Here is a 27,385-nt window from a genome sequence, read left to right on the forward strand (position 1 = left end):
ACGCCTAGCTACGGCCATTGCACGCAACACGTTGTCGCAATATCATTGTCGTATTTATGTTCAGCTTAGTTCGAGCTCTGGCAAGCTAAGCCTCTTCCCCTTTCTCGGGGCGTAAGCTACCACGACCCTATCCATCAGCACATCCTCAACGATAACAGGTTGCCACACACACATACACGAGAGAAAAAAAACAAGAAAAAATAACAAGACGAGTCCACACAAGTTAAAAGCTAGCGATGATTTCATGAGCGATTCAACTGCCCACCTAATTAACTTCAGATTGAAAGAAACGTGCAGACGTCTGAAGAACCGAAAGGCCTCACGTTACCACATCACAGTGTATACGCGTAGACCGCACTCGGCAGTACAACACACAGCTGAGGGTTTCCCGAGAACAGGACGATCACCTCAAATTAAATATAAAAACACTAGCACGCGGTTTATTACCAAAGACTGATGAGATCGCATCGTAGCGTCTTACTCTTGAAGCCTGTTTAACGATCACCACCACTATACCTCAGAAAACAAAACAAAGCAAAAGCACCATTTCCTAGTCCCTCAGCTCCCGTTTCGTTCTCTTTTGCTTTTGTCTTCTTTTGTTCGAGTCGGAGACGTCGCTCGTCGCGGTTACCTGACCGGATAGGGTTGTCCCAATGTCAGCTTCGATGGGTCAAGTCTCCTGGTCGCCTCTGTAAACAGGTCTACCACAACCCTTTCGCGGCGCCCTCCTCACGCACAGACAGGAGGAGGAGGAGAGGGATAACACCCGCCGGTGCACGTATATAAATTCAATTCCTTGCACGCAGCCGGCAGCATCTTAAACCCAGTAGCCGAAGAGCCTCGTTAAGGCGAGTCGCGTGTCTCAAGTCCGGTATATTATAGCCAGGTCGAGGTGCCAGTCAGTCAAACGCTCTTGACCTGGACAGTAGGTAAGGTCTCAAGAAGACTCCTGCTTCGGGACTTCGCAAGGAGGATTATCCCGCAAGTCTGTTTCTGAAGTTCAGACGGACAATTGAAGGGTGAGTAGGCAAGATAGTTTTCTGCGTGCCGCCATCTTTGTCTACTGGACTGCGAAACGCTTTCTGAACATGTGCGGTAGTTGTCTTCTGCGAAATAGCAGACGCCGAGTAGGAGTCCACAACCCGGTGGCCCGGCATATTTCGTTGACCGACTGATAAGCGCTGTAAAAGCTACACATTTTTTTTTTTTTTCAATGCTTATCATTTAGGGGGAAAATGCTGAGTCACCGAGGGCTGCGGATGCGTGCGCGGAGTCTGACATTGCGCAGAAGACAGCAAGTGCGCATGCTCACCACGGGCTCCACGGCCCAGCAGACAAAGATGGCGGCACGCAGAAGGCGATTTATGGAACGGTCTATAGTACTCCGCTCTAGCATGACTAGTCGAAGAACAAAAGCAAAGAACGAGGACTGCGGTCCCGGGGGAATGTCGGAGAAGTGCACGTAACAACCCATAGGTGCCGCACGTTTCCTCTAGAACAGCTGTCACACACACACATATATATATATATAAAGAAACTAATGTCTTCACTACTGTTCGAAACCACCTCAGCAAAACACTGGAGCAACGTCGAGACGAAAGGTGCGGGTGCCATCGTGTACTTCTTACAAGTATAACAACGTACTTTGCAGCGCCGACAAGGGACGGTGCCAGTTTTGGGAGCAACACGACGGCGCATAGCAGTAGAATGAACTGGTGGAAGCCGTTATCTGGCCGCAAAATATGTTTCGTCCCACGTTACGTGTAACCTCACTGTGCGCACCTACAGACGTCGAGTGTCTGAAGTGAAATAGTTGAAGGATAACCGATATGGGGAGCGGCCGCTGATTCTAGTGCGTGACTCATCACCTGCCAATCGCATTTGATCAGGCTCCAATATGGCATTAATTTGTTTTTTTTAGAAAACTGTGATTCTGGGCACCTTTAATCACCTGTTCAGTTCAATGGTAGAACAATCAGGTTTTTGTAGAAATAAATGAACTGCGCAAAGGACGAGGACAGAGGTTGAAACGAGTACGACACACGGAGCGCAGTGACAGTGAAACGATGACTTGCAATGAACGTTTAGCAATCAGGTTTCACGATGACTTGCAATGAATCATGCCAAGAGGAACCTCTCGTTGATTCTTTCAACCCATAAACGCATTAGTTGTTTATTAACCGGCATGAGTTCTTGAATGCGTTATCTTTTAATTAACAAAACCCCTTTTGACTCTGTCAGTCCTGCGACCAGAGTTAAAGAGGGAAGCTACGCTTTGCAGATTTGGCACAGGGCAGTATCATGAGCGCACTTCTTTTCTTGTTTCTGGATAGTCGGTTCTAAAATAACAGATACATTTATTTTACGACCTCGTTCATTTGCATGCAACAGTGAATACTGTTTCAGTCTTTTTTTTAAATTATTATTATTATTAACAGGTGCACGCCGAGTGGTAATTATTGCTAGAAAACACTGGTCAAAGAAAATACCAATCCTTGTAATGGACACAACTGCAGCAATGGGATTGCGCAGTAAACGGAAAACATGCTTGGTGGACACTAAGATAAGATCTCGATCGGACGCACGTATACTCACGTGGTCAACAGGATTGGACACAAGAGAAACTTCCATGATGTTCATCCAACGTCAGAGTCTTTTTTTCGCATAGCTTCGCATTGTGTTTCTTGTCTCGTGGATCAGCCCTTTTTCATCGATGCCTATCACTCGTCAACACCATCTACTCTGCCTCGCCCTGGTGACCACTTGGGCTGTACTTATTATGCGCCGCTACGCAACTTTTTCGCTAGTGAGCGCGGCCGTTCAATAATCACCGTGTAGTTTCAGGTAAGTGTCAACTTATATCGTATTTCCGCAAACGAGGCGATAACATTTTGCTGATCGTGCTGCCATGCCCCGGTGCCCGCATGTCCATTGTGTACGAGTGTTTTTTTTGTTTGTTTGTTTTTTTTTGTTCACTGTGTCGTTTTTTTACCGGGGGACGAGTTTAACCCTGGTCCGTATGATCTAACTATGCAAGCTATTCTTGGTAAACTTGATGTCCTTGACGCATTCCTTCTTTCTGAAATTAGAGGTATCCGCACAGATCAGAAAACGGCAACCAAGTCTTCAGATGAGTTAAACTCGCGGGGGGAACCTAAGCGATGTTAAAGGTAAAGCACTAAAATATGATATCGCTTGTGTTAAAAAAACAGTGTTTAAAGCAACAACTAGCGTCGATGAGACGCAGCTCCGCCTGGATGAAGTAGAAGACCAGATACGTCTAGAGAACTTTTGTATTTCGAGGCATTAGTGACGCACCAAACAAGAGCTAATTTAAATCAGAAAAAAAAAAGTGTTTTCTCTGTGCAGAGAAAAACTCGAAATTAACCTTTCAAGGTTAGTTTCGAGTTTTTATTCCTCGGCTCGGCCTCGGCTTCAAATCTTTTTGGGAATCATGTATCCCCAATTATTTGTATCGCTCTCTACAAAAGAATTGGGTACTTTTTAAAGAGTCGTTACTTTGATTGATTGACCGCCATATATCACTAACACACGTAGTTTCGGAAGAACGAGTCAGCTTAGGGCGCTCTGTAACCGGAAAAAAATATTGTATCGACGTGTCCGACGTCTAAACGCCCCAATTAGGCTTGGTCCTATTTCTCAGATACTTTCGCACTGAACAATTCGACTATCGCGAAAGCTAAAACTCAATTTTATTAGAGGAATCTTGCCGCTATTCTCAAAAGTAACCCTCAGAAATTTTGGAAAATAACAAATCCCCACTATCGTGAACCGGTTTCTTTGGTAAATTATAACAGAATTGATCTCGCTGATGATGATGCCGTCGAAAAGATTTGTGATGCATTATCCGCTGTGTTTAACAGTTTGCGTCATCACGGCATTGCCAAATACTGTGAACCATGTCATTTCCACAAATGCATCTAATTACTTTCTCGGAAGGCGGCATTAGCAAGTTGACAGGTACACTTAAGTTCTCAGCGTCACCAGGGGCTGGCGACATAAACAGTAAAATGCCAAAGATTACTAAACCGATGTCAACTGTTTTTCTAACCTTTATGTTGCAACAGTCCTTAGATACTGGCGCTATTCCTGACGACTGGAGGGATGGGAAGGTCGTTCCGGTTCACTAAGGTGGCGATGCGCACTGCCCTCGAAATTACCGATCCATATCATTACTTCTGTTTGTTATAAACTCATTCAACATGCCATTCATTCCCAAGTTATTCAATGTTTAGAACACAATCATATCTTTTTTTTCCTAACCAACATGGCTTCAGAAAACATCGCTCCTGCGAAAAGCAGCTTGCCGCTTTTAGCCATGACATTCATATTTTCATAGAAACCGCTCCTCAACTTGATACCATCTCTCTCGATTTTTCTAATGCTTTCGATCGTGCTTCTTATGAACTTCTACTAACAAAACTGTCCACACTTTCTCTTGATTCTTCCGTTCTAATATGAATTGAAAATGTTCTCTGCTATCGAACCCAGCATGCATGTGCACGTCAACAACTGCCTTTCCCGAAGCGCTTTTGTAACCTCTGGCATACCACAAATATCTGTTCTTGGACCCTTGCTTTTTCTTCTGTAGGTTAATGACCTTCCCCTTTCGCTATCCTCTACGGTCCGCCTGTTTGCCGATAATAGTGTGATCTACAGACCCATAGCTAACACTAATGACTCAGCAATCTGCAGACCGGTCTTGACCGAATTAAACGCATGGTGTTCAAAGTGGCAAATGTTTTTAAATGTTTCAAAATCTAAATTCTTTTTTTTTAACTCGCCAACATATTTATGCTTCCTGCTCTATTGGCAATCTTAATATAGATTCCTGGAAAACTCATATGAACAGCACCATTCCCACATCACACAGCACTCTTGGTCTTTTATGCCGTAATCTTCGTCCCGAGTCCTCACTTGTTAAACGCCTCGCGTACGTCACGTCAGTACGCCCAAAATTAGAATTTGCATCACCAATCTGGGACCCTCATCTTAAATTCCTTGCAGCTGACATGGAGTCACTTAAGAACCGTGCACAGCTCGCTTTATAACGTCTGAGTACTCTCGGTTCTCTTCCGTCACTGAACTTAAAGAAAACTTGTCTTGGACTTTTATATGTTCACGCAGGCGTAGTGCTCAATCGTGTCTTTTTCCCAGGTTTTATTACGATGACCACCTTCCTACATAGCTCATTCATCTTGCCACCACATCGCATATTCACTCGTGCTGATCACCCTGCGAAAGTTGGCCTTCTTTTTAACCGATATACAACATTCTTTAAATTATTTAAATAACTTTTCCCAGCAACAGCTGTGGACTTGAACGGCCTGCCCGAATTCATCGTTTCACTCAAGACATCGACTTCTTCCGCAAATTGTTAACATCACATTTTCTGTAAACCCATTCCATTGTATAATACCCCGACTCCGGGGCTCTTAATGTATTTAAATAAATAAATACACTCATAGTCCATGCCGTACACAAAAGAGTCCTGATCTTTAAATAGATGAGGAATGCCTGAATTTTGAATAAGATCCCAACGTCAACTGCTCAGCTGGCTAGGATCGTCAACAAACCAGGATGACTATAGCGTCAACTGGACAGGATGAAAGATCGGCGTCCTGCCTTTTCAGCTCCCCTACGCTCCAGGGATGCTGATCATGCTGGTTATCGTGGCACCTGTGGCTCTGCTGCTCATGGCCTCTTCAGCAGCGGCAACGCCTATCATGGGCTACGCCCTTGCTCCACGATATGCAAGTAGGTACACAGCAGTTCCATAATGCACTACATATGCACATATTCACACAATAAAGGAAATGGTAGTGACAGATCTCAAATCGTATACATGCCCCTTTGTGTTTGTCACTGTTGCTGAATTTTCAAACGTTGAGTCTTCTGTTGCATCAACTCGAGCACTTTGTATGGTCCACACCTTTCGCCAACCTCATCTTGTGTGGCGCTTTCGTCTCTTTTCTCGGGATTTAATTATTCTGAGTACAACCTCATCTTTGCGGTTCTTCATCTCTCCAGAAGTGCTGTTCTATTTGGGACCGTTTTGTTTTAAAATAACCATGTCCTGTGATTATTTTTGTGGTACAATAACCTGAGTGGGATTATAATTGAAATTTCCCTTGAAAGTAATTTGACTATAACTGACGTGACTGCACGAGTGTTTTCCCCGAGCGTAGCGCTCTCTGGGCGGCACCATTTTGTTCGACCGCAGCGCCCTCTCCACACATCCGGGAAGTTCAGCGGGTTCGGCGGGGTAAAACGAGAGAGAGGGCACGCGCCCGACTCCGCTAGCAGACGACAAACCGGGAGGTTGCCGTTCTCCACCTTTGGGCTGTATCGGCGGGCTCTACCGAACATCGAACTCTCGCTCGTGGCTGCCGTTGTGAAGTGGTTCGCGTTCTTAGAATAGTTGTGGCTACTCCAAAATCAGCGTATAGCTCTCTGTTGTTCTATTACGGTAAATAATCAACTAGTATATCTTTTTTCCGTTACTTAAATAGCAGTTGAGTCAGCCGGCAGTACTACCCTCAACTACTGCGTGTATTGCGGCAGGAGAGCACGTTTTATTTATTATTTCAGACTGTCACTCATGGGTCGCTAAAGGCCTACACCAGTACGAACTTTTGTAGAGTAAAAAAGGGACAGCAACCGGATTTACTTTTCGCCGAAGAGACCGGCCAATCTGGCACAGTTTTCCCTATGTTTGCTTTTTATTTGCACGCAGGTAACAGCGCAATTGGACCCTGTGAGTCTTTTTATCTAGCATAGTATTACACGATAACTGGCATACCAAAATCTGCGTATCTGCGCTTGAAAGTTCCAAAATGACGCGATTTTAAACCGAGTTTGCAAGCCAGCCGGACGACAGCTACAGCCCACTCGGCGGAGCGGACGAGATGCGGGGTGAGAGGGGGAGTGCATTTTTTTTCTCTTTTACCCTCTCTGCTATGACCCTAATGGAACGGTCTATAGTACTAACCAGTTTGTCGCATCAAGACTGATATAGCGAACATTCTGATATAGCGAAGATACTTATACAGCGAAAAAAAAAAACTCATATGGCGAAGATACTGACATAGTAAAGAAACTGATATAAAAATAATTAAGCGAAGATACTGAAATATGAAGACACTAATATAAAAAAATAATTCTAAAAAGAAACAAAAAAAAAAACGGCTTTTACTTTTCAGAAGTAGTAGCGTACGTCATTTAGAGGGTGAGCAAGTTAACGATGAACGTGTCTGCTCTATCGCAGACTCTCACAACTACAAGGTCGTGTGCTACTACGGCTCGTGGGCGGTGTACCGTCCGGGAGACGGCAAGTACCCCGTGGAGAACATCGACCCGCACCTCTGCACCCATCTGGTGTACGGATTCGCGGGCCTAGGCAGCGACCACAAGATTCGCAGCCTGGACTCTTGGAACGACCTCGAGGACAACTACGGCAAAGGTAGGATTCGCTATAGGTCACTCACCATCTTCAGAAATTATCTTCACGCGTCTCTCTTCGTGAATGGTCCTACGGCGTTCTTGTCGACTAATGCCGCGATCTGATTGGCTGCGGAGAAGATAATGAGATGCTCAGCTCAGTGACTGTGCACGCACATGCGCATGGATCATATAAAGGACACGATGTTCGCTGCACACGCGATGACAGATTTGTCTCCGGACACACCTTAAGCACCTGCGAAGCATGTTTTGCATCATACATTATTTGTATGATTCGAACATGCGTGCAAAGTTTTTTGGCGATAGCTTTATGCTTGAGTCCCACTAGAGCGACAAACAGAAACAAACGACAGCATCAAGCCTCGAACACATGAAGCATTTTCCCGATGGTACCTTTGGCAGGGGGTTTAGTCGGTCGGTGCTCGTGAAGTAAGCACGAGTGATTGCAAGCCTGCCAAAGATACCCTCGCGTGCATGATGCTCCTGTTTGGACATATCCTCCTTTATTCTACAAAGCCTGTCAAATCGCGAAAGTCTCTGGTTTGAGGCTTGTCGCTGTCGTTTGTTTTTAACGCTAAAGCATTAGCTATTCCATGGAGCGAAGCCAACGGCGCCTGTACCCGCAACAAAAAAAAAAAGCAAAAAAAAAAGCTTTTTTTTTTTTTTTTTATTGGCTGAGCAAAACGGCTCTTACAGAGACATTGGCGGCCGCTTCCCGAGAGCACGAGCTCGGCCACCGCTCTCGTGTCAGGCGGCCGCAACCTCGGCAGTAACGAAACGCGGCCGTCCACGCCAGTACACAGCAGACGAACTAAGAGAGCGGAAGAACGACATTCAGGCTTTCGCATTCACAACTCACATAAGCGCTTAGGTGTCCTCAAAATGTTTTGTTTGTCGCTCTAGTCGGCGACACTGACACTTTGGCAGAGATTTCGAGCTCGTAAGCTGTCGTCGCCGCTACGGAAAAGCCTTTCTCTCCCCTCCTGACGCGAGGAGAGGGAAGGAGAAAGCCTTCTTGGCGCAGGCGGTTTTCCCGTCGGCCGCGCAGTGCGGCGAGAGAGAAGAGAGGGGAGGCCCGGGCGGGGCGTCCCGCCAGTAACGACGCGACGAAAGGAGTCTTCCGTGTCGTCTGCTTGAAAGACTCGTTTTCAAACATTACTCGCGTTACGCGAAATCCCACTTTGGCAGTATCCAGTTTCTGCGCGTAATGTTGTATAAGGTTTTAGAAACTTTCATCGCGCTTACCCACTTACTTTACGCATCACCGAGCACTCGTGGCGGTCGTCAGTGGCATCCACGCACGTGCACCATTCCACCCGCACTGCGCGATCGTGCTACAGCTATCGCATATTTTTGTATGGCCAATGTGGTACGGGACCGTTATACAAGGAAGAAAGGCGCCTCGGACAGTGTTTGTAGATTGTCTTCTGTACGATGGGTATTAGAGGTGGGACCGGGCCTTAAGAGTTTCTTCAGAGCACTGTGCAAGATGGCTGCCGCTGCCCTCCGAGGCTTCCAGATAGCCATTCCCCTCGCGGGAACATGTCCGATTCAGCGTCTATCTACTTATATATAAGGTCAGATGGTAAGCGTGAACGAGTAAAGCTCAATCGAGGAACTATCTCCAGGAGCTTTCAAGAGGTTCACAGCCCTGAAGAAGCAGAACCCGAAGTTGAAGACCTTGATCGCCATCGGCGGCTGGAATGAAGGGTCGGTCAAGTACTCGGCCATGGCCATGGCCCGGTCGAGCCGCAAGATCTTCGTGGACAGCGTGGTAGACTTCTGCAAGAAGTACGGCTTCGATGGCCTCGACATGGACTGGGAGTACCCGGGCTCCAGGGGAGGTGTCGATGCCGACAAGGCCAACTTCGTCGAGCTGCTAAAGGTAGTACTCCTAATACTCCTTAGTGTTGGCGCTTCCTGAAGCATAGACATAAAAAAATTTACACAAGCTTGATTATGCTATGTTGACGAAGACCAAGGAGCACATAATGTGTTTCGTACAAACCACAAACACTTCCTTTTTAAATATTTTTGCTTTGTTCTTTGTTATTTTTTCTCTCTCTCCCCCTCTGTATACATATAATTGTTTATTTTATGTATTTATTTGTATTTCCATACCCCCATCCTTCTTTCCTCCTTTTATTCTCCCAATCCATCCCCTCCCCTCCTTACGATGCCCCTCTTCCCCTCCCTCTCACTCCTTCTCCCCCTTCCCCCACTCACACAGTGCTATCCGGCTTTCCCCACAAAATTTTTTGGGGAAGGTGGACTGGTGTAAAGGTTAGGTGACCTCACAACAGGTGACGGCAAATTCCAGCTCAATTTAGCGGGGAAATTGAATTGGTGTATAGGTCACGTGGAGTCAATTTGCTTGCCAAAATTAGCTGAGAAATTGAAGGTTACGTGACTTGAATTTTCCTGCTATATTTTGCGGGAAACTGGCCTGAGGGCGCCACCATCTTGATCAGTCGGGGTGCTCTTGGGCACGTTTATATCCGATTACGACGCCTTGCTAAGGGGCGCCGTAATCGGATTTAAACGCGCCCAATCGCACCCCAATAAGTAAGATGGCGGCGTCCTGAGGCCGTACTTGCAATTGTGTATACACTTTTGCAAGTCCGGTCTCAGGGCGCCGCCATCTTGCTCGTTGGGGTGCGCTTGGGCGCGGCCATAATCCATATGACGCCTTAGCAAGGCTTGGTACTCGGATTACGACGCGTCCAAGCGCACCCCAACGAGCAAGATGGCGGCGCCCTGAAGTCGGACTCGCAAACGACGCCCTTAGCTTAACAAGTCTTCATAATCAGATTATGACGCGTTCAAGCGCACCCCAACCGAGCAAGATGGTAGCGCCCTGAAGCCGGACTTGGCAAGTCCGGCTGCCTTGAATTTTGCACGTGTAAATTTTTAAGGTGGGAAAAAGGAAAGGAAGGGGTGTTTTATCAAACTTTCGATGCCGAATTTCCCGGGAAAACAGAAAATGCGTATGCGGAGATAAAGTCGTCTGCTTCTTGTACGGGAATTGCGGTGACGTCAGAAAGACGCCGAGCTCTGATTGGCTCTGATGGAAAGATGGTGGGTAGACCTCAAAGCGAACTGCCTTGAGGCCTACCCACTTTCCTTCATTCAGAACCAATCAGGGCTCGGCGTCATGACGTCACCACGACGCCCGCAAAAGAAGCAGACGAACTTGCGCTCCAAGTCTCGTGACGTCACTTGTAACGCTCCTTCAGGACGTTCGCTCATGGCGCTCGTTTATGACGATTTTCTCATAGAAAACTACCCATAAAGTACACTTTGTGTTAAAAACTACTAGATGTAAAAGTACGAACGTGTTTCTTTTACTTCAAGTACTCCAAGCAACTATACCAGACATGTCATGTCGTGCTAAACGGTATACCACACATTCGATGTAACTGTTGTTGCTTATGAGCACAGAAATAAAACGATAATGATGATGATAATGGGGATAAAAAAAATGCTACTTGGCAGGAGCTGAGTCAAGAGTTCAAGCCGTACGGGCTACTGCTCACGGCAGCTGTGGCGGCAGGAAAACATTTCATGGACAAGGCGTACGACGTGCCTCAGGTGTCAAGGTGAGCACAATCTTAGCGCTGTCCTACGGAGTGTGCCGGTATCAACACCGATACGTTTCGGTCATATATGTATTTTTTTTTAAATAAGATTAAACACACACACACACACACACAAGAAGTGCGATGATTTAGAATACATTTTGTTAGGGACGAAAGGATGCAATAATGACATCAAGTTTGCAACGGCCACCACGAAAATCACAATTCACTGCAAGCACGAACGAGGAAGCAATTTTAAATTTGACAAACGAAAAAAAAAAAAAGAATATACTGACGTGAAAAACACTAAAATGACCGTTCTCGACGAAGTTTTTAGAGACTATGCGACCAAGCAACTCGATTCCCTGTAGGAGGGAAACTGAAGCGGTTCTGTATTTGACGAAAAACACTTCATCATTTGGCCTCCAAAATCACAAATATCTTTTTTTTTTTTTTTTTTTTTTTAGTTGGACGCCGTTTGGCGAGCGCAAACGGTGCCGACACTTACCCGAGACAAAGTGCCTTGAACACCCTCGCGGTACTTGTCGAAGTTTTTGTCGAGGTCTTTCGGGTTGATGCGCGCAAGCCATTCGCGTGACTTCTCATGGAGAGCGACTGCGTCTTTTCTCTCACTCGTGTGTTCAGACCAGGGGCTTCCCCAGGAACTGAAATTAGGCGGGGTGCCCAAATTTTTAGAGGGAGGGGTTAAGGGGAGGGGGTGTTGGCATTGAGAATAGAGGAGTCGTTGCGAATTAAACGGGTGCCTTCAGAACAACAAGGGAACCCCTTCCCCTCTCCCCCCTAGGGGGTGTGTAGGGAAATCACTGGTTCAGACTCTCGGGATCTTGAAGAAAAGAGAGTTCGCAAGCTTGCTCTCCTGTTTTTTCTTCTTCGACTGTGACCTGGTGCGGCAGCCTGCCATCACGCCGGACACCATACTGGCGCAGCAAATTCCAGTGTCACCGAAACCAGAGAAAGATTCGTGGCGTATAGTGCCGCTGGTCCCGTTGCGGCCGCGGCAGCCGCGGCTGTCTGCCGTCGGACCCGGCTCTGGTCGGACCCAAAGAGGGAGATTTACCTAGCATGCACCGCGCGCAACTCGCACGTAAGCCTCAAATGAATACTCAGTAGTGATACAAAACCCCACGCCGGTACGATGCCCGTCCAGGTCGAAACGGACTGGGGTGGGGATTGAACTAAGGATCCTTGGGTTCTGCAGCGCGAGCTTTCGCTCCAGGTGCTCCGAGCTGGTACGTGTACGCTAGCCCACTCGGCCGCCGATCCCCCAGGTATATACCGATAAGGCGGTTTTGTCTGAATCGGTAAAAACTGAAAAAAAAAAAAATTTAAACTGTCATTCAAAAGAAAAAGACGCTAGCTTTACAAAAATAAAATTTCTCCCCCACTTTTTTTTTTTTTTTTTTTTTTTTATCGTTGACCCGGAACACAGCCGCACTGAACTGTCCTTGGGATTGTTCCCTCGACCCGTTCCCTTCTTTTATCTTTACCAGTACTGAAGCAAATATTAAAAATTATAATATTTTCTCGAGTAATTGTAGTCAGTGTACAACACGAGCCCGGTAAACACCGATTTCTCTCCGGCATTGAAATTACATAGAAAAAACACCGATTTAAGGGGGGGGGGGGGGTAATAAGCACCGATAAATAACTCCCGAATTTGAAGAAAAATAAATGTCGAAAACAAGGAACCCTAGTTATGACTATAAAAAGACTCTCGCAGAAACTGGTTGTACATCCTCCAGATTTTTTTTAACATTTCGCGCGAACAGGAGATACTAGGCTAGGGCGTGTGGCAGAAGGTACATGCCTAGCCTCGCTGACTTGCTGATCCACGCCGCGGTAAGGCCCTCATCTACCGACCGGTGGGCGTTCGCGCGGGAGGTTGTACTCGTCACTTCTATGCATCCCAGAAAGGTTGGTCCCGAGCAGGGATGGGCAAAATACATGCAAATATGTATCGAAATACAAATACAAAATACTTCATCAAAAATGTATTTAATTACATATCTAATTACATTTCCAAAAAAGCATTTAAGTACAAGATACGAATACAACCAAATGTATTTGATCTCCACCAAATACTTTTCCAAATACATTCCTCAAAATTTGCGTCAGCGACTTCAGGGCACCTGCAACGGGTTTCTGGATATCTCATTTTAATTTTGCATCGCACACTCTGGAGTTAGTGTGCGAGGCTCTAGTAACGTAATAGAAATATAATCACACACAAAAAAAATGTATTCAGCTTGGACGTAATAGGTAAAAAAAAAAGTACAGAGCTTCAAGCAGCTTTTTTTTTTTTTTTTTTTGTTACATTTTGGTATAGACCAACAAAGAACTGAGACGACCAAGACGCGCAGCGCTAGCCAGAGAATTGTTTATTGTTGCAACTCGCACCAGTTACGAAAATCTGGACGACCCGCGCATTTAGAATGTTCCAGGCAAAACTATGGATGGAAATCAGGCTGGAAAGCATCAGAGGTTGTCACAGGCACTTATTTAGCCAGTCTGCCTGTGAACGTCGATTTCGTCACTATTCTTGCCCTGGACTAGCACCGTAATCACAGTCACTAAACGCTTGCACTTGATAGAGAGACACTGCATTCGGTGCAGAACGTAGTTTTCTTCCTGCTCTGGACACGTCTTAGGATGAGCAAAATGAGTCGTGACAATGGATTTGAGGGATGTATTTTTGCCCACAAAATTGTATTTAATTACAATTGTATTTGAAATACCCACGTTTTAGTATTTAAATACACACGTCAAATACATTACCCAATTTGTAATTAAATACATATACAAAATACACAAAGTATTTGAAATACGTATTTCAAATACTTGTATTTGAAATACTGCCCATCCCTGGTCCCGAGTATATGTCTATGCAGGCATGGTGTTTTTTTCTCAGTAGACATTTCTGTCGTTTGCAGAAGCGCGGACACCGCGTGCGCCAGCAGCCTTAGAAATATTTTTCTCGATTAAAAGGATTAAAAAGCGCGAACAAAACGAGGACACAGAAGAAACGAAGAGAACAGGACAGACGCCAACTCTCCCGAAATGTTTGTTCAAAGTCATCATCGCCCTAATACACACTCCTCTGCTCGACACGCATCAACAACCCATCACCACCCTAGTTTTTTTTTCCCTTCCCACGCAGGTACCTGGATCTCATTCACGTGATGGCGTACGACTTCCACGGGGGTTGGGAGAAGAAGACGGGTCACCACGCTCCTCTGTACTCTCGACCCGAAGAGCCGGCAGACGAATACATCCTCAACCTGGCAAGTCCATCAGTCGCCTTCTGTCGTCGCTTCTGCAAGGCGCGCAACGGTCGCGTTAGTGCTAACCACAGAGGAAATGTCTGAGTTCTCCGCGCATATATCTTGACTCGTCCATGTTTCTTGGGGGTCAGATGATTTTTTTTTCGCCAGAGACGAAAAGTGTTCGTGCACTACAATTTAAGTGCGTGATTTCATGTCAATTTATGAAATATCACGTTATATACAGGGTATTTTTTTTTTCTTTCTTCTTACAGCCATCAAAGCTACATGAAAGCCACGAAAGCTACACTTATGCGGTTTGTACGAGTGAGTTATACGCCCAGGGGGACATTATGTGGGGGGTTAATCTTTGCGATATAAGTCGGCTAATTAATTAAAATTCGTTCATTAACTTTTTGATTAGTGAAAATAGACATATGGTTCCAATTAAAAACTTGCTGAGCCCTGTCGAAAAGCACAAAATCAGTCATTTTCAGAAAGACTTTCAGCGCGTGAGAAGCGTGCATTGAAGTTACCAATCGTGAAGCAGGTACAAGGCTAGCGGTTGCGGTAAGGCGCCCGCGCGATGTTTCCGTATCTTCTCTAGCCCCAGCCTTGTACCTGCTCCAAGAGTGGTAACTCCAGCGCACTGTAGCGCTTTTCACGCGCTCAAAGACTTTCTAAAAATTACTGATTGAGGGGTTTTGGACGACGCTCAGCAAATTTCTAATTGCGAGGATATGACTATTTTCACTAACGTTAATTAACAAATTTTAATTAATTAGCCGACTTATCGCGAGGATTAGCCACCCCCATATGTCCCTCTGGGCGTATACGGTACGTACATTGGCAAAATCATCGTCTTAATATGAAAATAAAAGAAATAAGGAAAACTGGAGCGAGATGGCTAAAATAGGATGACGATGGACTTGTGGAGGTTTGAAGTCACGGATTCTGGTTGCTTCCTCGCAGAACTTCTCGGTGAACTACTGGATCTCCCAAGGAGCTGCTCGAGAGAAGATGGTGTTGGGCATGGGCCTGTACGGGCGGGCCTTTACGCTGCAGAGAGCAGAGGACCATTACCCCGGAGCCCCGGCGCCGCAGCCGGGCACGGCTGGACCCTTCACTCGAGAACCGGGCTCTCTCGGATACAACGAGGTAACCATTTTCCACCGAGCATACGCACTGCATTGCAGTGATAAATAAATAAAAGGAGTAACGATGGCATAGATAAGGAAGTAAAATAAAATTTAATTTAGCTGACAACGAGCGTTCCCTACCCTATGTGTACTCTGTCCCCTGCTAGACGCGCGAGTGCGATGTGAAGCCTTTTTGGTGTAGCCTAGTTGTCCACCACATGTGACCAAATTATGTTTATAACAAACAAAACATAGTGACAGAAGTGGGATCGAACCAGTCTGACGTCAATCAGGGGTTTGAACTCCGAAGCCCTCACAGCCCTGGTACATCACAGTGAATCTGAGCACGAAATGGATAGAAATTTTAATTTGAAGAATCGTAGTAAAAAAATTAAAAAGAAAGAAAAAAGGATTTCTTTTTTAAGTGGTTGCTTACAACTTTAAAAATATACACAAACTCATTTGGGTGTAGTTATTTCGTATAGAGTGTTTTCACCCGACGTAATTTCGTCCACCGTTTTGATGTCACGAGCTGTCTGGCGCATGCTGAAGGCGAGTATTCAGAAGATTCACGCGACGCCTTTAAAGCGGTAGTGCACAAAAGCTAGCAAGTTTCATTGCGCATCTTTTTTTCTTTGTCTTCTGACCAATAAAACGTTTTCTCACTCACCCACTCTAACAACAAAATGGCGAATAGACAGACTAAGCGTTTGGCGCATGCGTGACGCCGCCATAACTTTAGTTCACAGGTGGCAGATGGCCGTGCGTGCGAGGGCTCGCGTGCTGTCTCGTGCTCCTCACGCTCAGAGTTCCAGCGTGATTGTCGCACGCGTGCAGAACGACCAAAGTTCCCTTGATGCATTGCGGCAGCGGTGGCGTCGTCAAACTGCTGGTGAGATCGGTCTATTGACGCAAAATTTGAGGGCGATGTAGCGCATGCTCAGAACGAGCTCAGATTGATAGGCTGCTAAGACCGGCAATTTTGATGACGTGCGGAATGAACTGTGGTAGCTCCCCGTCAGCACGCGTTCAGCAGTCGCACACACAGCTATGGTCTTCAGTGAATACTCTCTATACACTCTGTTCAACCTTAAGCTTAAGCTATAAGCGCGAGCTAGCCCGTGCTCCTGGCTTTGAGACGTGCATTTCTAGCGCGAGTGCTCGTCCTGCGGAAGAACGCTTCAAAGCAGCGACCTCGAGCTGTCGTGCTTGTGGCATTGGCTTCAGTCTCGGCTTAAATTAAGGGTGAACGGAAGCAGGGTATCTGGCCGCCGCCATGTCCCTTCACGTGCGGGCAGGCCCATGCAACTTCAAGCTTGCCAAGGCCACGTTCAAGCGTGCATGGGGCACCAGTCGGGGCGCCAAGCTTGCAACCAAGAAGATCTTCGGCGTGGCAGTAATTCTTGTTGCTGAGCCGCACCAAGAGATTCGGTCCACAATAACGGGACTTCACCAAAGGGAAGGAGTCGCCGTCGACTAGCCAAGAATTGAACGCCATCTTGCCTTCTCATCGTCATGAATCGTGGTTTAATCGATGATCCGTCACATGCGCATTCTTACATCGTTCGTGAGGATGTGATGGCAGTGTTGCATAAGCTCGACAGAAAGGAACAAAGTGTGAAAGACAAAGTAGATTAGAAGGGGGCGGCAGAGTCACCGTGCGGAAATCAAAAAAGAACACTATGAATTGAAGCGATTTTGCTTTCCATTGCTCTGCATGGTCCATATAGCTGTACGTGTCCTGTTATGATCACTTTGTACTCTTCTTGTCAGACATATCTTGCTCAGTCTTGTTTCATCATTTTGAATTTGCTTGAGTGTGATATTTATGTCCGCGCCCAACATTTGCGCGTCTTGCAAACAGATCTGCGAGGCCTTCAAACGGCAGAGCTGGACCGTCGTGAAGGATCCCTTCTACATGGCACCCTACGCCTACTACGATCGACAGTGGGTGGGCTACGATGACATGGAAAGCATCGCTGCCAAGGTAATTCTATCGCCTAAGTAAAGAGCATAAATCATCAATCACAAAGCATACTAATAAAACAGACCGCTTGGGTCATATGAGCCGAATTCTTGTACATAGAATACATTATAATTTATAACTTAAAAGAAAACTTGCAACTTACTTCAGTGCGATTTTGTTCATTCCGAAACTGCATCTTCATTACCTGACCCTGACACACTTCCCTGCTTTTTCATGTCGCTTTTTGTGCCAGTCTTTTCCTTGCCTTCCACACATCGTTGTCTACTTTGAAAACAGCTATTTTGTTCCCAATTAACTTAGTGACCAAACAGCTTGTTAACAAATTAATGTGAATTCCACGGGTAAAAGCGTGGGGAACGAGATAAAGGCATCGACATATATACATCTTCCTGTCCACGTGTTGTGCGAATATGCAATACCAGAACCCGACCAGAGTGTTCCCTATGTTGACGTTACACCCGACAATACGGAACCAGTGGACATTCTAACCCTGTCTTAACTCCCACAGGTGGAGTTCGCCAAGGCCCTGGGGCTCGCCGGCGGCATGGTCTGGTCCATAGAAACGGACGACTTCCAGGGAACATGTCACGGCATCAAGTACCCCATGCTAAGCACCATCAACCAGGCGTTCGCCCTGGGCGGACCGGGAGTCATCGCCACTCCACCGCCCATGCCACCGACAGTTCCCACCACCGCGACGCCAGTGACCGAGAAGACCTGGTGGCCGCAGCCGGGCACCAAGGACCCCGTGACACCGTCGGAGGCACCCACGACCCAGAAGGTCTGGTGGCCACAGCCGACCACCATCCGGGACACCATGCCGCCTTCCAGAGAGACGCCCACGACCCAGAAGGTCTGGTGGCCCACTGTAACGCCCAAGGACGAGGGGACCTCGACATTCACGCCGTCTGGGTGGACACCTCAGAGCACGCCGGAGATCACCACTTCCGTTTGGGTTCCTTCGCCGGACCCCGGCACCGGTACCACGGCGTCCTCAGAGTTCAAGTGCACGCAGAGCGGTACCTTTAGGCATCCCTCTAACTGCCAGAAGTTCTTCGACTGCGTTCACCAGAACGAGGGCGTCATGGCGTTTGAGAAGAGCTGCGCTCCCGGAACAGTGTTCAACCCCGCCAACAACCTTTGTGTCTGGCCCGACGACGTTCCTGACTGCAAGGATCACTACTTGACCCAGGAGAAGACGCGCTTCTTGCATTTTTACTGAGGGTGGAGGATGCTTTCGAAGGACTCTAAATGCTGGCCAATCACAGGTTAAGAAACTCGGGGCGTGACGAGTCTCAAGCGTCTTATCATCGCTCCGCATCCAATCAGATGACGGCATTAGCCGATCAGAACTCTGGAGAGCCAATCGCGAAGCGTCATCAGACTAAGTCACGCCCTGTATTGTCAGTGACTATATAGTTTATAATCTATGGCAGTCCACGCTTTCGTGAATTGTCTTCTTCCCCGGTCTTTACCCGTTCGAGTATGCTATTTAGTAGATCGCGAAATTCAGAATGGTTATCGAGAAATCGGCAAGTGAAAATGATGCCAAAACCAAAATTCAAATATAGCCGCGCTTTTCAGTGCGGTCACGTTAGTGGCGGGCAGGCTCGCCAGTCAAACAAGCAGCCTAAAAAAAAAAAAAAAATGGACTGTGCCGAGTATTTGTTTTGTGCAGCTGCTCGGGTGCTGGAGCAAGCTTCCAAAGCATTCTTTTGACACCGTGAAACTACTAGTAGGCAGTTGGGAACAAATCATACAGTCCAAAGAGTGAACGCCCTGCCTACTGTACCCTGCCTGCCGCTAGCGTTCCTTTTTTCGCTGTTGCCAGACTTTCAGTCTGAAAAACACGATCAGGACCAAAATTGTAAATTAAATAGCTTCGCAAAAAAAAAAAAAAAAATATATATATATATATATATATATATATTTCGGATGCTATTCCAACGATGTTTGCAGGTTTGTTCGTGTAATTTTCAGACAAATCGGGGACCTTTTTTTCTCAATTTAGCACAAAGCTGCGGAATTTTCAGCTGCTTGATGTGTAGTGTACTCAGTTCTCAAAACGAAGTGTTTTTCCACAACTTTTTTTTTATTGAACCACACAGATGTGTGAGTAACTGATGTTTGCTTCGCACAAAGTCTACAAAAAATATTTAAAAAGAAAAAAAAAACACGCAAAAAAACTGTTGCGAAGTAATAAAAGCGCATTGACATCCACCGGTAATTTATAACATCGCATAATCACTTCTGAGGCTTTCTGTGTGTTTCTGTGCAACTTACGACGATTAAAAGAAATATATGCCGCTGAAACCAACCTCCGCTGTCTCAGTCCGAGTTATGGAATCGACTGGCCATGTGGCGATCAATTTCTTTCAGCTATGAATAATAAATCTGAAGCAACACACCTGCCGGGGATTCCGTGCAGCGAGATCATTATTCAACAATATCGAGTGAATAAATCCTGCCCTAGCTCTTGCTATGTAATTTCGAAAGTTACTTTCTTAATGGAATATTAGCGCCCAGATGTTTCGGTGGCACCTTCTTATGGTTTCCATTCGTGACGTCATGATCAGAATTTGCCTCGCCGTGGCGTCATGAGTAGTTATCTTTGACTATACTTATCATCAGCTGGGAAATACGATAGAAGTTTCACGGTGTCTGTAGAAATAACAATGGAGGCTTGGAGTCTTCACATTCTTAAACCAACAGTTATAATACCCTGACATTGCGCCGAGTTCCATCGATGAAAGACAAATTAATACAAATTAATACAAAGTTCGGTCAATCGCGAGCTGCGACCACAGCGACGCTTTAGGTCGACCGCGTCGCTCAAAGGCCCCTTTCGAAATTCGCGTGCCGATTATTAGAAGGTCGGTACCACCGCACAATGGCGGAACAATTGACATCGTGGAACGTGCAAGCCATCCCATAAGATCGCGAACGTCGGAGAGCGGCCAACACTGCGAGCCGACGAGCCAATCAAATAGCCTCGAAATTGCAACGTCACTGCGCTCACCACCTTTCCTTTCCTTCCCTCCTCCTCCTCCTCCCTCCCCCCCAGTGGGTCTTCTTCTATTCCAACCAAACGCATAACGTGTGCCGTGATGTTGCGGTTTTAGCCCGCCATTAAGGATTCCACGGCTGTCAAGAGGGGGCAGTATTTCAGCCGCTGCCTGCGTTCCAAGCGACTTCCGGTCGCACCTATCTTTGGAAGCCTGTCGAGCTTGCTTGTGCCACCAACGCTGGAAAGCATAAATACTACACGGACAACAAAGTCGGAGATTTAGCGAGGGCCTCCGGCTGTACAATATTACATTTCGGAGGAGACATGTTGGTGTACAAGAATATTAGAAAAAAAATTTGAACAGAATGCGCGCTTTTTGGTTCTTTTGGTGTGTCATCAACGTTTCAAGCAGCGGTGATAATTAGTAGGCTTTGTTCATTCTTTTTTTTTTTTTTTTGCGGGGGGGGGGGGGGGGGGGGGGGGAGGGGGGAAATCAGACGTTTGCTAAAACTTAAAAAAAAACAAAAAAAAAACACCTTTTTGTTTTGTGATGGTTTCTGGGTTTTGAGGGCACTGCATAAATAAATACAGACATAAATAACATAACCAGTCTTTGATTCGTTTAAACGCCAGGGCATCAACAAAACGTAATTAGCAACGCGCCACCAGCGTTTTTTTTTTTTTCTTTGTTGTTACACGGTGAGCTAAGTGACCCACCCTGCAGTAATGGCGATAAGTTACGAAGATAATGGCAGAAATAATCTAATACACAAGTGCGTGGCATAGCAGAGTTATTTAATCGAATGCTACGCACACACGCAAATTTCGATAGATCCTCCGATATCTTACGACATAGCGCAAGTTAGTCTGCTTCTTTTGTTCGGGTAGTGGTGACGTCAGAACGCCAAGCGCTCTGGTTGGCTCTGATTAAAGGATAGTGGGTAGACGTCAAAGCAAGCTGCCTTGAGGGTCTACCCACCATAATTCAATTAGAACCAATCAGGGCTAGGCCTCCTGACGTCACCACAACCCCGGCAAAAGCAGCAGACGCACCGCGAGTCAGCGGTTTCGTTCATCACGACATCGCTTGGCGCCTCTCGAAAGTTGGTGACGTCTGCGCGCGCGGCGCGACACGTTTCACAACGGAGAAGCTGTATTTCGCTGGTAGGCGTTGACCAGGGTGATTGATAACCACACAAAAAGACGAACTCACACTTTTCCGCGTAGCGTAGCCGCAGGTGTTGAGTCATCTTTACTTGCGTTGGGTGTGGACGTACGATGAAAGGGGTACACATTTTTTTTCTAGGTTATAATGATAGGGATTATGAAAACCGCAGCGACCGAACGGCCGAACTCTAGAAGAGCAAATATCGTCTGCTTGAAATAGAGAGCAGACGACGTGAACCTGCGTCAGCGCCACTCGTAGTCAGAGTGGAAATACTAAAATAACAACAAAAACAAACAACAGAAGAATTTAAAAAAAAAAGAAATAGGATTTTTCTGCCACGATATCACTGTCAAAGCGGAAACATAACAAATTTACTTATATAAAAAAAAAAAAAGGAAGGAAAAACTGGTTTTCTTCAATGATGTTAACATAACCAGGGAATGAAAAAAAAAAAAGTCAGAGTACAGATTGCGCGTGCGTATTAATTTGTATTTCGTCAGTTTTAATCTGATTAGCCTTTGCCACCGCGTTTGCGGATTTAGATCGCGTACATTAAGTTTCGGTTTTATTATCAGAATCTAAATGAATGGACAATAATGGCTGCGCTCTAATAGCGAGTTCGTTTCACGGCACTCGTGCCCACGCGTGCCCACTCGCAGCGTGGAACGGGTTCGTTTCGGCCGGCACTCCACGAGTGGTTGCACTCTCCAAGTTCGTTCCAGCGCTGACACCCCGCGCGTGCATGCACTCGCTGCACCGAGAAAATCGGGAGTGCGCCAAAATGCAATCCCGTCATGCCTCGCTCCGGTCGAGCCGGTGAGGAGCGGGAGCAGACGACGAGGGTTCGTCTGCTACGATGTGTCGCGGAACCGAACGGGAAAAAAAGTAGATTTTCTCATAGATATCGCGTCCCGCGGGCCATGAAATCAAACGCGAGCTTGAATTGTGAGCGTCTGCTATTTCCCGAAGGAAGCAATTGACAACCCGTGATTTATTTGCAGGTTTTAAATCGCTCTGTTGCCGCACAAACGCTGAAATATACCAGTGTGTAAAGAAATGCTCAGAACAAACGCAACAGCGGCCCCCGAGATGTCTATCACCATCCGTGTGCGGGTGAAAAATTTAACATTTTTCGACAAAACTCCCCCAGCAGAAACCTCTGACTGCCCAATGAGCATCAGAGAAAGCTAAAGATGGAGACTTTATCCGAGGATTGGGCAACATCATCATGTTTAACATTTACCTTCGTCAGCTAACTTACCCCGTCGTATTTTGTTCGAGAAAGCTCTCATTCTCGACGCCCTCGCCAAGGCTAATATCTAATCCTGACGATCCAAATCGAAAGTCCCAGTTTTGCTGGATATTCCAACAGGATAGTCTTAAGCCGTACCCTTTCAGTGGTTCACGAATAATACCATGCTCAAACGGATCAAGCTTCTGCTCGGACAGCATCATCAGTTTTCTTCAGTGTAAACGGTTATAAGAATTGAAAGATCGCAACCAGCTGCTTTGTAGACAGCTGGTTGCGGAAATTTACGCCGTCTGTAATTATCTCTACAGCAGCCTAGCTGCTTGAAGTCATTGCAACTATAAACTACAGGTTGCAGCGACCAACGTTTGTAGATAAACGCTGGTAGCCGACTGCATTCTCGCATTCCCACGCATCACTCCGAACAGAAAGGTGCTAGTTTCGGTTTGAAGTCGGTACCTTTTCTACAACATAGATGGCGGCAGCGTCAGTCTTCTGCACTCGGTGCATTTGGCGAGTTCGTTTGAGTCCAGTTTTCCGTGCAACACTCTGTGAGTGCGATGCATTCTGGGAGAGAACTCGAACGGTGACAGTGCGTGTGAAACGAACTCGCTATAAGTAACGGGCGGCAGTTAGCGACACCTAGCCTTTCATTTCCACAAAACCACAATAAATTGTAATATATAAAAAGACAAAACAAAAAAAAACTTTAGTATGAAAAGTAATTATTTAAATAAATAGCTTTAAAATTTTTTTTTTTAAAAATGCTAGCTAGTTGTTTTAGATTTATAATCTTTTTCCATCGTGATTTTAACTTGATCCAATCCAATCCAAAGTACGAGCCCGCGAGTCCACAAGCTGATAATCTCGCAGCAGACCGGCGGACCCGACGTACTTCAAGCTCAAAGTAGAAGCGAATTTGTGTGCTCTTCGATCTTAGCCTGTAAACTTCATGCTCCTTCAAGTCGATTACCAAATCCGCCATGGACGAGCAACGCATCGACATGTCGAAGGGCATAAAAACTGCTGCACCCGCGGAGACGGCATCGACAACCCCGTTTAAACGCCGAAGGTTATCCCAAGCAAGGTTCACGAACACTTCGTTCCACTCCCCGGTCAAGATCCTACCCGAGAAGAAACCCGAGAGCGTGGACGATCTTCAACGGGAGCTCGACAGCCTCACATCGAAGTCTCGGGAGATCGACCAGGAACTGAACGATCTCCGGGCGCAAGGCTTGAAAACCGAAGAACTCGACTGGCACATCGAAAAACTCCACGAATACAATGACGTCCGAGATGCCGCGCACGTAATGATCGGACATCTGGCCGTTTTGGAAAGAGTTACGGTCCGAGAGAAGCACGAGCAGTACGGCCTTCCGCTTCATGATTGAGAGTGTGGCATCATCCAGGGTGTCTTTTCCCTACTGGTCTCGGTGTCTGCATTGTGTGAAGCCACAACGACAAACACAAAAAACAAGAAAATGAATTCCGAGCTTTTTTTTTGTTTTGTTTTGTTACGGAGTTTTTAGTGAGACAAGTTTTCTTAAACAGCTGTTTTCATGTGTTTCGAGGTTTGTGGCTGTCGAACATGGCACAAAGGCTTGCACATGTTTTAAGGGAGGTTTAGTAAGAAATCTTTGCAAATCTGCGATTCCAGACTTTTGAAATATTAATCGTTTCTGTATACATAGCTTGCATTGACGTCACACCAGCCACCGTTGCTCTGTTTTATGCTCCTGTGCCCATACTTTCTGCAGCATACATTTGGCACCATCGAATTTGTACTTCTCGGCAAGGATTAGTGAGAAGAACAAATTCGGTGGTACGAAATGTATGCTGCAGAATGTACGAACAAAGGAGCATAGTACAAAGCAATGGCGGCTGGTACAGTGCCGTATGACGTCCAGTGCAAGGCATGTATAGTTTGTTTGCATTAATAATAAATGCCAAGTGCAATCCGACTTTCTATTTCGGATGATATGACCCATTTCAAGGGGGAGGATAGCAAATTTTGGCACTTTCGTAGTCCTGGGTGGCAGAGATAAGCTCACCAGAGATAAGCTCACTGCAAAACCGTCCAATCCGGAGAAAAGCTCACCGGCCTTTTGACAAATGCATAGAAAAGCTCACCTGTGAACCTGAACTGAGCATTTGCTCAAATGAAATATGTCACTCAACTGAAGAACGTTCGGATGCTGTACGTGCATGCAGTCATTGTGCCATGGATGAAGAAAGAATAAACAATTAAAACAGGGACAACACAACCACATCTTTCAACTAGCAACAGACAGGTCTCGTCTGTTGCTAGTTGAAAGATGTGGTTGTGTTGTCCCTGTTTTAATTGTTTATTCTTTCTTCATCCATGACTTTAACCAACACGCTCTTCAACCAGGCATAGTCATTGTGCATTTCACTAACTTGTACAGAATGAATTGCTTGACACGAAAAAAAAATTCTATAAACCAGTAATTGAAGGATAGACTGGAAAATATAACCAATGTAGTAGGCTAGTTTCTTCCTAAATTGTTATATACGAAATTATCTTTCATGTGCGTAGTACCCAGATTCTACATTTCCAAAACTTCACATCATTTGGACATTTAAGAGGGAACGAACTGATATTTCCTCTATACCGGCTAAGTCACAATTATATATGGCAACACTCATGTGAAAACAGTCGACATTAAAGTGGAACAAGGGCTGCAGAAAAGCGCCCTGCTTTGAAATGTTTACCGCCTGCATGGGACACACCTGTAGATTTAGTTCCACTACTGCTCCCAAGATGTTCAACCCAGTCGAATACGGGAACAAATTGTTCACTTCACGAAATAAAGATTGAATAGATAAAAACCAGCTTGCATAAAAATTTAATTCCAGGTGACCTTTTCTTCCTGTCTGTCTAAAGACTGGTGAGTTTTTCTTCAGACCTGCACAAAGTAGGTGAGCTTATCTCCAGTGAGCTTATCTCCGGTGAGCTTATCTCCGGTGAGCTTTTCTCCGGGATTCAGGACCCGGTCCAAAAACTCGTGGCAAAACTAAACATGTAATTAATAAGACATTAATAGCAACAACATTGGAGGCAAGAGAAATACATACAATTAATGTGAAACACAAAGTTCATTGGCTCAACCATCCCATAGACACGATGCTAAGTCCCTCTCAAACCAATTAGGAGTGCAATAACTAAACGGGTGTCATCACCTATTATGTATATTATCTACACGCCTGCATGGCCCCTTCTTCAAAATAGTGCAGCAATTACACCTGACCAGTCTGCCGCTCAATGCGGTTAAACTGCACTAACTGTCGGTCCTCCCGACCCACTGTCGAGCAGCCTTCAGCGCTGCCGAGAACGTGCTCAGCGCCGGATGCACGCGGCGGCACTGAAGGAGGAGAGTGCCCGCTTCAGCCGTCTTGTCGGCATCTAGCAAACTTTGGACGGCGAGGTCTACGTCGAAGTGTTCCACAGCCGAGTCACGATTGGCCATGAGGTGCGCGACGAGTGGCTCGTAGAGGGGAGTCGACGTCATTTCTGGCAAAAGGTGCAGCACCAGAATTCGTTCCAAGAGACTTTCGTCGTAATCCGATTCCGAAACCTGAAAGAGATGGGACCGAAACAAATTGGAGGCTGAGAGTCACCAATCTGAAACCAGCCCGTCGTCTCTGTTAGGTGTGTCTTGTACCTTTAACCGCTACTGCAGCAAAGCCGCGATTCGCCCACCCTACCAGTCTAAAATTTGGTGTATGTTGCGTGCCGTGGACGTACACTGTGAGGTGTACATCAGTTTTGAAGCCGCACGAAACAACACCTTAAATCCTTTCTCCAAGTGAAGTCAGCTCCCAGCTATGAAACCACGCGAAAAGTCTAGCCAAGCGGCACCTGGTTTCCCCGATCCCAAAGGGAAGGGGTAAAGCCGATGGGTTTTGGCTTCAATCCTACTGGCTGGCGCGTGTCGACGAAATAAACTTTGAATGACCGCCACCCCATGGCGCTACGTGCCCATCACGCGCCGGTAACACAAAACGTCCAAGGTCGGAGCGGCGAGGAGAGGGTGCGCTCTGCCGTCGACTCAAACACGCTGCAGACGAAATAGGGGAGTGGAAGAATGACGTGCATGCACTCACAACTCATATGAAGAGCTTAGGTTACCTCGAGCCTTTTGATTTCAATGATTGCTTATCAAACATTTAATTTCCCACAGCAATACAAATAAGCCACCAGAAATTTATGGTTAGTCTACTGAATGCACAGTCTCCACACTCTGTCAAGAACAGCATATTAAGTCTAATTTTTCTGGACTTCAGTCAGAGGCACCTCCTTTGACACAGCACCAATCAGGATAAAACGACTACGCATGACCTTAGTAACAATCGCAGACGTGGTTCTATCTGTGCTAATCCATAACTGAATCTACATTCTTTAGTTGCGTCTTTTCTTTTATAACTGCTTGCTGCTAGCTACATTATGGTTTGAGGTTAACTAGATTAAAAAAG

The 27,385-nt window shown here is 46.2% G+C and overlaps 3 protein-coding genes across 3 annotated transcripts in view; 2 read left to right on the forward strand and 1 right to left on the reverse strand.

Moving 5' to 3' along the window:
- Positions 1-5,672: 5,672 nt before the first annotated feature.
- Positions 5,673-19,089, forward strand: LOC115328111 (chitinase-3-like protein 1). Its single transcript, XM_042289156.1, has 8 exons — positions 5,673-5,778; positions 7,247-7,483; positions 9,111-9,367; positions 10,978-11,081; positions 14,239-14,362; positions 15,314-15,499; positions 17,345-17,467; positions 17,976-19,089. Exons 1-8 carry the CDS (start codon positions 5,673-5,675, stop codon positions 18,687-18,689), a joined length of 1,851 nt encoding a protein of 616 aa, XP_042145090.1. The 3' UTR covers positions 18,690-19,089.
- Positions 19,090-23,738: 4,649 nt separating this feature from the next.
- Positions 23,739-24,392, forward strand: LOC115328112 (DNA repair protein SWI5 homolog). Its single transcript, XM_042288851.1, has one exon. It carries the CDS (start codon positions 23,875-23,877, stop codon positions 24,280-24,282), a length of 408 nt encoding a protein of 135 aa, XP_042144785.1. The 5' UTR covers positions 23,739-23,874; the 3' UTR covers positions 24,283-24,392.
- Positions 24,393-24,396: 4 nt separating this feature from the next.
- LOC8037361 (neuroblastoma-amplified sequence) overlaps positions 24,397-27,385 on the reverse strand; it is a 74,030-nt gene continuing 71,041 nt past the window's right edge. Inside the window, exon 57 of the mRNA XM_029989216.4 lies at positions 24,397-26,487. Coding sequence (XP_029845076.2) covers positions 26,191-26,487 — 297 coding nt within the window. The 3' untranslated portion in view covers positions 24,397-26,190. The remainder of the gene's footprint in view (positions 26,488-27,385) is intronic.

The sequence above is a fragment of the Ixodes scapularis genome, unplaced genomic scaffold (assembly GCF_016920785.2).
Source record: "Ixodes scapularis isolate PalLabHiFi unplaced genomic scaffold, ASM1692078v2 PGA_scaffold11__112_contigs__length_91849675, whole genome shotgun sequence".
Lineage (NCBI taxonomy): Eukaryota > Metazoa > Arthropoda > Arachnida > Ixodida > Ixodidae > Ixodes > Ixodes scapularis.

Bases quoted from the DNA above. Each gene is read 5' to 3' on its own strand.
- LOC115328111 (XM_042289156.1), top strand. From the start codon at position 5,673: ATGCTGATCATGCTGGTTATCGTGGCACCTGTGGCTCTGCTGCTCATG. The intron at 11,082-14,238 runs GTGAGCACAATC...CTTCCCACGCAG, and splicing joins GACGTGCCTCAGGTGTCAAG to GTACCTGGATCTCATTCACG. The intron at 14,363-15,313 runs GCAAGTCCATCA...GCTTCCTCGCAG, and splicing joins ACGAATACATCCTCAACCTG to AACTTCTCGGTGAACTACTG.
- LOC115328112 (XM_042288851.1), top strand. From the start codon at position 23,875: ATGGACGAGCAACGCATCGACATGTCGAAGGGCATAAAAACTGCTGCA.